At 39.5% G+C, this 13,130-nt stretch overlaps 1 protein-coding gene across 11 annotated transcripts in view; it reads left to right on the top strand.

Annotated features, from left to right (window-relative positions):
- Positions 1–13,130, top strand: part of grip1 (glutamate receptor interacting protein 1) — a gene marked incomplete at its 5' end in the record, with an annotated part of 312,615 nt that overhangs the window by 283,085 nt on the left and 16,400 nt on the right. For 6 of the 11 annotated variants that reach the window (XM_079816494.1, XM_079816501.1, XM_079816500.1 and 3 more), the window contains 4 exons: positions 865–1,010; positions 5,324–5,468; positions 7,565–7,704; positions 8,365–8,550. In XM_079816494.1, coding sequence (XP_079672620.1) covers positions 865–1,010; positions 5,324–5,468; positions 7,565–7,704; positions 8,365–8,550 — 617 coding nt within the window. Of the gene's footprint in view, positions 1–864; positions 1,011–5,263; positions 5,469–7,564; positions 7,705–8,364; positions 8,551–13,130 lie in introns of all 11 variants that reach the window. The other 5 variants (XM_079816502.1, XM_079816499.1, XM_079816495.1 and 2 more) reach the window with 1 other exon arrangement.

The following is a 13,130-nucleotide window of genomic DNA, read 5'->3' as shown; positions in this document are numbered from 1 at the left end:
TAAAAATAGATATGTTTTGTAACATAATGTCCTTACTGTCATGCTTTTAAAGCATTGTTGAATAATGAATTATTAATTTCTATTTGTCTGAGTCTTACTGACCTCAAACTTTTGAATGGTAGTATATTTTCCTTTCTCAAGCTCAACTTTCATTCCTAACAAAGGCTAACAAAGCTGAAAAAAGTATAAATTCTCCATGGTAATAGTTAGGGTTGTCGGGGGATGCTGTATACCGAGTAATTAGGGCTCTTTCAGCACATATACTCTAATTTCTCATGCTTTTACATAATAGTACATATGTTTACCTGATAATTATGCGAGGAAGGAAGAGAATTGGGTTATGAATCTCTGTGTGCACAGTGGAGTGGTGAAATACAGGTCCGTTTGTCTTTCTGTTGAGGCGCCTATTTTAGATGGCCTTGGCTCTTGCCATCTTTCACATTTTGCTCTCCTCCATTTCAGCTCTATTAAAAGGGCCTAAAAATAAGTGAGCCATTTAATATGAAGGAGTGGTGGAATAATTGTGAATTCAGGCAGGATTACATCTCAGTGTCTAATCTGAATATGGAACAGCACACAATTATGACCAATATGATAAGTTTTTTTTTTTTTGTAGTCTGAGCCGCCTCTGGCAGCTCTTTACTGTGTACCATGGTCAATCCACTGAATAATGGATGTGTTTTCTTGCAGAATGCGAGCTCAGACTACAACGAAATGAGTGTAAATGTCGGCATGAAGGATAAAATAACCTTTCCTTCAGAATATTGCAATACAATGGAGATTTGCTGTATGGTTGAGGAAATGCTACTTTGGGTGCGCTTCTGCAAAAAGCTTGTAACGGTTTTTCCTTGTACTCCTTCAAAGAACGGGCACTTTGGAGCTGGGGGATAAGCTTTTGGCAATAGACAACATCCGTCTGGACAACTGCTCCATGGAGGACGCCGTTCAAATCCTGCAGCAGTGCGAAGACCTGGTTAAACTCAAGATCCGCAAGGACGAGGACAACTCAGGTACCTCTGAGCCTCTGCAACTACACACTCCACACGGACACAAATGTACACTAAAAACCCCCATGCAAGGACAGAAGAGCCTCAGCAAAGACTTCTAATGTGAACGTATTTTTGCCAGGATCAAGATAAAGAATAAGCTATTAGGACCTGACTGATTAACCTCCTCTAATGTAATATGGTTTCAAACAGATATGGCAAGGACAGAAAAGGACAAGATAAGAGAAAACATGGCAGCATTATTAGCTATGAATCCCTTAAGTACAGAATGCAGATATGTATCAAGTAGAGCTGGGTGATACAACTATATTTTGTTATTTTTCACCTTATATGACCATATAATTCAATATATTTATATTAGTTCATGTATGTGTGTTAAGAAAAAAGGCCAGAATGGGTTTTCATTTACATTTTTGATGAATTGAATTGTTGAATCAAATTAATGAATTGATTCATTGAAATGGACAGCTTGGAATTAATCACAGAAATGAATCGATCTTACCAGCTCTTTCCTGCATTTTTTTCTGGAGTTTAAATCAGAGATGTCTTTTTAATGTGATGTTTGCAAATCACAAGGATAGATCAGGAAATGAGTAATGACACGCTCTTTAGAGAACTTAATGAAGAGTTAAACGCACATTAAAATCGTCGTGATATGCACAGTGTTGCCTAAAGGGTTAGGGTTTTACACATAAGTAAATGAATAGCACTTTAAAAAGATTACCGACTTTCAAAATTGAACATAAAAGTTTTATTTGACAAGATATCGAGATTAAATGGCCTGCTAATGCTACTCATTTATGGGTCAATCCTGTTCATTCTCAGAATAAATTCATCACAGTTTTAAAGGGGTGGTAAACCACGATTTCACTATTCTAACTTTAGCTAGCGTGTAATGTTGCTGCTTGAGCATAAACAACATCTGCAAAGTTACAACGTTCAAAGTTTAAAGCAAAGGGAGATATTTGCTTTTAAAGAAATCAGTTTCTAAGAACTACAGCAAACGGCCAGTAGGCGACTACAGACATTCCTCCAGGGTTGGTGACATCACCAGGCTCAATATTTACATAAACCCCTCCTCAGAGAATATTAAATAAGGGGGGGGGGTGAGGCCATTTTGTATCGCGGCGCTGTTGTGGTATAGTAAGGCTGGAGTGTTGTTGCCGCGATGCCGAGGAAACGCTGTTAGTTTCATCCGGATTGCAGGTCTGGGGTACTTGTTCTGTTCAGCCTTCCTTGGGACGGGGGTGCGTTGCAGAGCGTTTAACATACAGCATGTTGCACGTGTGTTTGAGTCAGCGGGGAATCAGGCACGCGCAGGGCTCCCTGCAGCACATCTAACAGAGGAAAACGTCCACCGTCTTCGCGATTTCAATGCCAGATTTGCACAACGTCAGCTATGTGAAAAAAACACTGCCGGTGCGTGGATGCACGACGCGCGCGCTGCACATTTCACGGAGGACAACACAAACTTCCACAAACTTCGCGAGTTCAATACAGGATATGCACAACGGCTTGTCCTGAAAGCTGGATTTACAAACAGAAGCTGTTTACGGGCCACAACCTGTAAGTCGGATTTATTTTTCATCGATGTGTTTTCCTGTAATAGGTTGTAGCAAGGAAGTAAACAGATGACAACGCTGTTCTGCAAACCAGTCTGTTAAATGCTCATTCATACTTAACGTTATCCGACGAACACCTAACATTTTATAAACACTAACGTTAAAATCTCAACAGCGAACCTGGCATTAGTGTAAATGATTCTTTGATTAGAGCTTTTATGTATTGTTTATCTACAGGCTTGCTAAACATGGTTCTGTGTTTGATTTGGCTAACTTACTAGTTAAAGCCAGTGCTTAGTGTTTTGGGTTAGTTCTTGCGTCAGATATTTGGCTATAATCGTTCTAAAAATACAAAAGTAAAAGTGCCATTCAGTAGCGATCACTATAGATCCGCAGTCTTTACTCTTGAGGACTGAACAGGTTCTGCTCAATCATCTTCACTCAAATGTTCTGGGTCTGATTCGGGCTCATATGGTTTTATTGACGCCGTTGTTTCTACCCAAAGCACAGCCTCCGGTAAGGGGCGTGACGTTTCCGACAAACGTGCACTAGGCGGTTAGCGAATCACAACACACTGGGCCAGCTAACCAATCTGAGCCCACTGCGTATTTTTGAGGGACTGGCTTCATACAACCCGGAAAGCATCAGACCGTTTTACAAGGAGGGACAGAGCAGTGTAGAATAAAGGTCAAATATATGAAAAATAAGGCAATTTTTTTTAAAACGAAGCATGAACACATGTTACAGTGCACCCCACAAACACAGTCAAGCCTTCAAAAGAATGTGTTTTACCACCCCTTTAAGTTGAGGTAGGACATGTTCAGACCCTGAAGATTTGAAGTGGCTCTCCAGTTGGAAATGTCACAGTGAGATCTTTATTATCTCCAAAGGACCTTCTAGGAAACCTTTTGCTTCTTCAGGTGAGCTACAACAACATACGCATCTCTCCTCGCTTCCACAACCTCACATCACCCTTAACACTATTAGCATTGTGCACATAGAAGAAAATGAGGTTTAATCGCTCCAATTTAATGCTCATTTGGTTCAATTATCCGATTAGAAACCCTTGGAGCCCTCACCCAGCTAAGTCAAAAGCATTTACCCTCAATCCTTTGCTTCATAGTCTTCTACAGGGGCGTTACGCTCGTACTACAAAGCAGACCTGCGAATCACTTTTATTTGGCATTCATATTTCATGCAGGACGTCCACTATGTCCGTGAAATGGCACCTCGTGTGTTTCAGATCCCAATGCTGGAGGCTCGTTTAGATCTTTCTGGCTTGGAACATTAAGGTCGACATTCATTTTTCACAAACCGTTTTTTTCCGTGACAACAAATCATCAGTCTGAGAGAGGTCGTGCTAACTGGCATGCTAAATGGGGGTAATTTCCCTCCCCTCTCTCCATTAGTCCATCGTTGAAAAAACGAAGGCGTAATGAGCCGACCTCGTGTTAACGAACGTCCCCAGACCCCCAGAACACACAAACACAAACCTAGAGCTGCTGTGATCTGACAGATATCAGCGCTTCATTAGTATGTGGGATGCGGGTGGGAGATGACAACGATTGCCCTGAGGATCTGCGTGTTTTTCCTCTATTTTTTTTCTTTGGCACATTTCCGTCTCAGCGTAGTCGCGTCAAAATGGCAGGTTGACCTCTAAATTGATGTTGAGCATTATGAATCAGGGCCACAAATATTTTATAAAACACTTTCAAGTGGATTTTGGTGTTGCTATAGCCACGTCTGTTTGTTGAGTGCATGCAAAATGAGTTCAGTCTTATAATTAATTTACATTATGATTCCTGTAGCTCAGCTGGTAGAGCAACTAGCACAGAGAATCCCCTGAGGACTCGCATACTGATATAATATACAGCTTGAATGCACTAAGTCACTTTTGGCAAAAAGAAATGTCTGACATCTGACATTTAGTCTTTTTGAAATGCATTGGGGGTCCAGGCTTAGTTCTCCTTTGGATGATAAAATGTATGATTTGTAGAGGTAGGTGTAGTATCCATTTCTGAAATGGATCACAGAGCCAATATCCCATTTTTTTGTATTATGCATGTGAATATTTCCATTTTGCCACTCCCTTGTATTTATTTATTTATTTTTTTCATTTTACTTTTTTTTTTTCTGGATGCACCACTTCCACTTACATCATTCTTCTCTCAAATTGCCTTTACTTACTTTCCCATTCTTCCTGCTTTTTTATTTATCCAGTTCTCCCGTCATAATCAGACATCACTCTTTTACTTTTAGTTAAGATGTTTTTTGGGGGTTGTCAATCAATACGCAAGTGTAATCGAATTTCACAATGTGCAGATTCACTGTAAAATCCAGTTTTTTTTCCAGAATTACGCATTGCATTGTGTTGTGTTTTTGGGTTATGTCTTGGCAGAAAATCACCAGTATATTTTCCGTTTTTTATTTTTTACAGTGGAAATATGCAATCTGAAAAATATATACAACAGGAAAAAAAGGACGGGACGGGACGGAAGTTCGATTGCATGTTAAATTGACAGCCCTAGTATTTTCATCCCGTTTCTGTTTGTTCCCTTTGGGTTCCTCTTCCTTCATGTTTTCTCTTTATTTTCTGGTCAATCCTCCTCCATCCTCCCTTCACTCCTCCTTACCTCCTCTCTCTGTCCGGTGTTGTGAGGGGTGTCTTCGCTCTGCTCTCTGCCCCTCTGTGAGGTATCCTACGTGATGGCAGTGTTGATAGGGACGCCCGTGTGCTGTTGGCCTGTGTTGCAGACGAGCAGGAGACCTCCGGCGCCATCATTTACACGGTGGAGCTGAAACGCTACGGCGGGCCGCTGGGCATCACAATCTCGGGCACCGAGGAGCCCTTCGACCCCATCATCATCTCCAGCCTCACTAAGGGCGGCCTGGCCGAGAGGTACGGCTCTGTTCGTGCTTTCAAGCCTGTCAACAGTTATGAAATATAACACTTATTAGAGCTTATGTGTGATATCTTAAAGAGGAACTATTATGCTTTTTTTACATGTTCAACTTTCTGCAAAGTTGGCCCATCATGGCCCATTCACACTAAGGACGATAACTATAACGATAAAGATTCTTCTAAATATAAAATAAATAACGACATACAATAACGCCACAGAGAAACTTTGGAATCACATTTAGAGCGATTTTTTTTCCTAGCTGATGAGCGATAGACACATTGACAGCCAATCAGAATCCATTCTGTTTTAAAGAGCATTTAAACAGGCGGACGACAAAACTGCAGCATGCGCTTAGAATAAACAGAACGATATTGTGCGTTGGCTTGGACAGTACTAAAGTTATCGTTATAGTTATAGAGGTGTCAAAAGTATTCACATTCATTACTCAGGTAGAAGTATAGATACTAGGGTTTAAAAAGACTTCTGTAGAAGTTGAACTACACAAAACTCAAGCCTTTTACTCAAGTAAAAGTGTAAAAGTACTGGTTTCAAAACTATAAAAGTAAAAGTAATGTAAGGAAAAAAATGCCATTAAGGACAAAAGCTTAGGCCGCGCCACAGGGGCCTATAGTGCACTTCCCCACCTCCTCAAAAACACATTTTCTAAAGGCCATAATGACTATAGTGTTGTATTAAAATGTTAATGTTTAAAAATTTGGGATGCACTAGGCTACCCGTTTCAGCCGCATATATGCCCATTGAAAATTAACACATTTTAGTACAATGCAAATACAGTTAAGAACCATATATGTGTACTACTGAGCATTAACATGTGTTTCATGGAGCAGAAGATATGATCAGTTGCCTATAAGTATTGTAAGGTGTAAAAATAAAAAGTAGGCTAAAAAATAATTACTTCAGTAAAGTATAGATAATCAAAATTTCTACTTAAAGGGATAGTTCACCCAAAAACAAAATTATGTTTATCTGCTTACCCCCAGGGCATCCAAGATTTAGGTGTCTTTGTTCCTTCAGTAGAACACAAATGAAGATTTTGAACTCCAACCGTTGCAGTGTGATAGTCGTATAATGCATGTCAATGGGGATATTTTAGAGCATGAGAGCTATGAGACATACGAATCCATATTAAACCATGCGGCTCGTGGTGACACATTGATGTCTTAAGACACGAAACGATCGGTTTCTGCAAGAAACCGAACAGTATTGATGTTATTTTTTTTTTACCTCTTATCAGATGAATGTCATCTATTATTTCCAGTGCACATTTTTAATATAACTCCGATTTTATTCGTCTGAAAGAAGAATGTCATATACATCTCGGATGACTTGAGGGTGAGTAAATCATGGGCTAATTTTCAACTATCCCTTTAAGTAAGGTAACGAAGTAGTTGTACTTCGTTACTTGACACCTCTGTATAGTTATCATTTTTGGTGTGAATGGGCCTTTATTCTCTATATCAGTAAGGACTGTTTCTGAATTCCCTGAAATGATGTCTGGTTGCGTTAGCAGTGTGTTGAAGTTATGGTAAGGGCCGTGACATTTCCAAAACACGTGCTTCAACTGCTTCAGTTGATGCATCAGTAAACACTGGTCCAGCCGACCAATCAGAGCACATTGCGCTTTTCGGAAGGAGGGGCTTCATAGAGACCGGAACTAAACAGAGCGTTACTGACAGACTGGGAAGAGAGGTGCTGCAACAATGCGAAAAATTCAAACATGAAAACCTATTTTAGTAGACACCAAGATAAAATCATAATAGATCCTCTTTAATAAGTCATATCTTCAGTAAATATTATAAATAAAACAATATTATATTTTAAATTATAATTATAGCATTACAATAATTTATTAAAATTCTAATTCTAAGGAATATTTCTGTCCTTTTCTCAGAAAGTACTGAATATGTTAACGTGTTGCCTGTAGACATTAATCGCAATTAAATATTTTAATCTATTGACAGCCCTAGTTAATTTGAATGAATGCATGTTTTCAACAAGAAAAAAAGGGCTTTTGAAATGATGCATTGCAGCTGCCCTTAACGAGTGTGCTGCTGTGCTCTTGTTTCCCCAGGACTGGTGCCATCCACATTGGTGACCGCATACTAGCCATTAACAGTAACAGTTTGAAGGGCAAACCTCTCAGTGAGGCCATCCACCTGCTGCAGATGGCAGGAGAGTCCGTCACACTGAAGATCAAGAAGCAGGGAGAATGTGAGTGCTGACACGCATCTGAAGACGCACTTAAGCTTACGACCAAAATGGCTTTTTTTATATGTACAATACAAGTCAAAAGTCCGAACACACTTCTCATGATCCTTAAAATCTTCCAAGCCAAATGCTCATGCTAGTTAATTTTGTGTATGAATATAAATGGTGCGGATGAGTCTTCAAAAAGACAAAAATCTAAATGTGTTTTTTTGGTTTATTTTAATTATTCATTTATAATTATTTTATTTAAATTAATTCTGTCAAATCAATTAACCGTGAGATATATATATATATTGCGATTAATTGATTTCACAGCACTATAATTTGGGGTGGATAGTGAAGGAAAAATATTTTTGTTTGTTTACCATACACCCTTTCTCACACACATTACCTCCCACGGTACTGTACATCTTTGTAGCTCTAAAATGCAATAAAGCTGCCTCGCCGTGAGTCATTAAAGCCTGAGGTCTAATTGGTTTTGTCTCCATTTATCATATACTGTAGACTGACAGTACACAAGGTAAAGTTCCTTATCCAAGAACAAAAGATCAAATGAGCACTGATTTGTGAGCCCATTATCCAGTAAAGTCTGGATCTCTCTGGTCTATTCACTGTGATCCGTGGGCTCAGACAATCACAGTCTTTATTTTGTTCTTTCTATAGTGCCAAGCCCGAAGCAGCCCTCGGTAACGGGGCGCATGAATGATCTGAGCGATATGGAGGACGAGGGTCAGACTGGGCAGAAACCTGGTAAACTCTCAGACATCTATTCCACCACCATCCCCAGTGTGGACAGCGCAGTGGAATCCTGGGACGGTTCTGCCATTGACGCCACCTTCAGCACCCAAGGTAAATTTGAGTGAGTGGTTTAAAAAAAAAAAATGTTTTTGCCACTTTTCATGAAATGCAATTAGCATTTCTAACCCTTCAGCTTTTAAATACGTTTTACTGCAGTAAATAAGTCCCAGTACCCTCTGGGCAAGATATAATTGGAGCTACATTATTTCAGCACAGCGACATGAACCGTCCCATTTGTTGAAAGTTTCGTGCCAAAATTACTTTTGTAAATTGCTTCCGTCATTTAGAGTGTTCCAGCAGGCATTTCGCTTTCTAAATGCAAACGAGATGACATTTGTTTGAAAAGTTTCCAAAATGGTCAGTGACAACGAGGTATCAACGTTGGTTTCCAGTGGATAAGTTAGCGTAGAAATTATTCCAGTGGCCTCTAGTTCAAGGCCAACATTTAAAACATTGTTGCTGTTTTAGCAACATTTACTCCTCCTCATGTCATTCCATGTGTTTTTTTTTTCTTCCACAAAACACGAAGGAGAGGTTTAGCAAAATTGAAAGCTCCGAAAATTCTCCAATCTCATTGGCACTTGCATATATTAAAATGAGCCTCATAATGTCGACTTAATGTATGACTTGCTATAACGCAAAAGTTGTGCGGATCACTTTTTATGTTCTACGGGGTCGGGGAACTCATTTGTTTTGGAATGACATGAGAGTGAGTAAATAATGCCATTTTTTATTTTATCACAATGGCATACAGTAGTCTTTTTTTGACCTGGCATGGGTTCATCACGGTCACCATGGTTACACCACCTGTTCTCGCACATTAGCTACAGCGCCAAGCTGTGTTTGTCCCATTGCATCCTGGGTTGGTTCGGTTGAGTCCCAGCAGGTCTAATGTAGGTTTAATTGAGTTTTCCATTCTCTTTGGACCTGCAGATATGTATTTACTCAAGTAATTATTTCAAGTAATCTGCACTGGGATATGTATCTTTTATTAGGCCAGCTGGTGGTACAGTGCTGGGGCTAATATGGAAAAATGCATTATTTTACTAAGTGGAAAATGAGTCCTAATGAGCACTGGGATACACATGGCCATTTGGATAAATCGTCAGTAATGGATTTGAATTGCAGTCTGCTCTCCTGACACTGAGGCCTCCTGGTCAAAACTAATCGCAATCATTGCTTGCATTGAGAATGCCAAGTAGGCACATCACACATTTGAATGTTTAATTCAGAGAAACGGTTTCATGAATAATACATATAGACATTACTCCCATGCTCACCCGTGTATGTTTATTAGTGAAAATAATTGCTGAAATAACAATTTGTTAATGATCCACAAGGTTTAAAAAGACGGTGTAGTCTTGTATTTGTTGTCGAGTCATAGCCTGTGCATAGAGGTTTAATACCATGAGATTTTTGTCAAATTACAGGAAAAAGGAGCGTCCACATATAGCTACAGTAAACTTTATAACCTGAAAGTGTATGAAAACATAATGAAATGCATTTACTGCCTCAGATGCAGCTGTTCTAATAGACCCTTTTCACATTTCCGGAAGTCGTCATAGTTGGGTTAAATATTATAGCTGTGAACGAGAGAATACATAAAAAAAAAAATGTGTGTGCCCATTTGCTCACATAGCAAAAGAACAACGCCACAGTAGAGATTTCACAACTTTCAAAAAGAGGGAAAAAATAGTGTGAAATTGATAACGGCAGTGAAAAGAGAGAAATATGTCAATTTTTACCATCACTCCCATAGACGCTATTACTAAACACCCTCACAGCAGCGGTAACTTTTTTATTGTAGTTTGATGCAAACGTTGTAAAATATATAAATGTACATATATTTTTTTTAAAGTGAAAATACAAAAAACGTTGCAGGATTTACGGATATTGATGACCGTTAAAACGCGTCATCACAGTCTGTGAAAAGGGTCTATTATGGACAAAACATGTCTGAAATTCTCAGAAATTGGCCATAAACCTTGTAACTCCATTTGAGCTTGATAATGGTAAAATGTTAATAATATAATGACACGTGCTATATCGTCTGACCATATATAAACCCTAAATATCATCTTTGAAAACACACAATGTTCATTTATTTTAACATTTTTCCATTTGTTTCCTTGCATTTTTGGTGATACAAGGTTTCCACCCGTCAGTGGCGATATATATTTTCTTTTGGAAATGCAAATATAGTAGTTACAAAAATGTAATCTGATTCCAAGTAAATGATCGTCTGTCAGTGAGCAAAACTTTTCCCTAATTCCAATTAATATCTGAATTCCATCAGTCATTTTTTATTTATAGACATAATTAATTCATCCCAGTCTTGCTGACATACACCTCCTCAAAACCACCTTTCATCTCATATGTTATTTCCCATGTCCCTCGCTCTGATGGGGTGGAAAGACTCTTTCCGCTCATGTTAACAGGTTCATATGGTTGCTCTCCTCCCCTCAGGCAGCGCTACTCTCTTTCTCTCAGTGCTCCATACATAAATGAATCTCAGATGGCTGCAGAGATACGAAAACCATTCACAGGGAGCAGCAATCTGCCCCTTAAATTATGGATGATGTGGATGGAGCATAAATTCAAGGTTGCTGGCAAACTATTGGCCCTTATGGGATTCAACTAGTACAGCTGTATCCAGAGATAAGGCAAAAGCTGATTCTGAACTTGATACCTGGGATGAAACGTAAAAGAAACCATATGTCTTGCATCTAGTATGATTAATAGTCTACCTGCATGCAATATTCAATCTAATTTCTGTTGAGAGGAGCAGAAAGACTTACCAGACACGCGTGTCATTATTTATTTATTTATATATGTATGTGTGTGTACTCCGATACATTATGAGCACCTTCCTAATATTGTGTTGGTCCTCCCTTTGCTGCCAAAATAGCTCAGGCATGGACTCCACTAGACCCCTGAAGGTGTGCTGTGGTATCTGGCACCAAGATGTTAGCAGCAGATCCTTTCAATCCTGTAAATTACTAAGTAACATCCACATGGATGGCAGGACCCAAGGTTTCCCAGCAGAACATTGCCCAAAGCATCACACTGCCTCCGCCGGCTTGCCTTCTTCCCATAGTGCATCCTGGTGTCATGTGTTCCCCAGGTAAGCAATGTACATGCACCCGGGCATCCATGTGATGTAAAAGAAGATGTGATTCACCAGACCAGGCCACCTTCTTCCATTGTCCCGTGGTCCAGTTCTGATGCTCACTGTTGCCGCTTTCGGGAGTGGACAGCATGGGCACCCTGACTGGTCTGTGGCTATGCAGCCCCATACACAATAAACTGTGATACACTGTGTATTCTGACACCTTTCTATCAGAACCAGCATTAACTTCTTGAGCAGTTTGAGCTACAGTCGCTCGTTTGTTTGACCGGACCACACGGGCCAGCCTTCGCTCTCCACGTGCATCAATGAGCCTTGGCCGCCCATGACCCTGTCGCCGGTTCACCACTGTTCCTTCCTTGGACCACTTTTGATAGATACTGACCACTGCAGACCGGGAACAGCCCACAAGAGCTGCAGTTTTGGAGATGTTCTGACCCAGTCGTCTAGCCATCACAATTTGGCCCTTGTCAAACTCACTTAAATCCTTACGCTTGCCCATGTTTTCTGCTTCTAACGCATCAACTTTGAGGACAAAATGTTCACTTGCTGCCTAATATATCCCACACACTAACAGGTGCCGTGATGAAGAGATAATCAGTGTTAATCACTTCACCTGTCAGTGGTCATAATGTTATGCCTGATCGGTGTGTATGTATATATAAACTAAAAATATAACAATTACATGTATTTATGTAATATGTTTTGTTTAAATATTTATAAATATGTTTTACTTTTATTATTTTTTTATTGAACTTTTATCCCAGACTACATTAAACATGTAGTTTATCTATTACATTTTTCTATTCTACCAATTTAATTTATTTGGCATATTTTATACCCTGTCTACAGTATGTAGTTAGTGGTATTACTAATAAATAATTTATATTGGCTTTTAACAAATTTGACGGAAAAAACAGTTGAGAATCACGTCTTGTTTTTTCAAGGTAACCGGTTTTGTCTTTTTGCTTTGTCGGGACCTTTAGAGCATGGCATCAAAATAACATTGTAATATTATCATATAAAATAACACGCTTCTGTATGTGTACAAGTCATTATTTTTGACATTTGGTGCCACTATGAACTTTACTCATCTTGCGCATTAATTAGCATTGTGCATTTTCCATGCACAAGATTTCTCACAGCTATTGAAAATCAGTGGACCATTTGAATTCCGATTGATGGTTTTGTCTGTCTTTTTTCTGCACATTGCTGTATGCGTAGGAGCAACATCAATAGCACGCAGCTGCGCATGCGCAGATTAGAGGGATGTTAAAGCCTGTATGTATCATCATTCAGCATTTTCAACACTTCTTTCCTTGAAAAAGGGACATAACTCTAAAATATCTATCTAGAGTCTTATTAAGGATTCCTCCACCTTCTCAAGCCCTAAGGGGTGAACAAATCATAAGCAGTTAATCCTCATTGAGTAGCTGGTGAATCTTAAAACCCTGAGGCTATTCAGCGCTTGGTGGTGGTCACCGAGGGAGAATCAGACCAAAGC

Source organism: Gobio gobio, assembly GCF_949357685.1.
Source record: "Gobio gobio genome assembly, chromosome: 5".
Classification (NCBI taxonomy): Eukaryota; Metazoa; Chordata; class Actinopteri; order Cypriniformes; family Gobionidae; genus Gobio; species Gobio gobio.
This window is presented reverse-complemented; position numbering and strand designations above follow the sequence as displayed.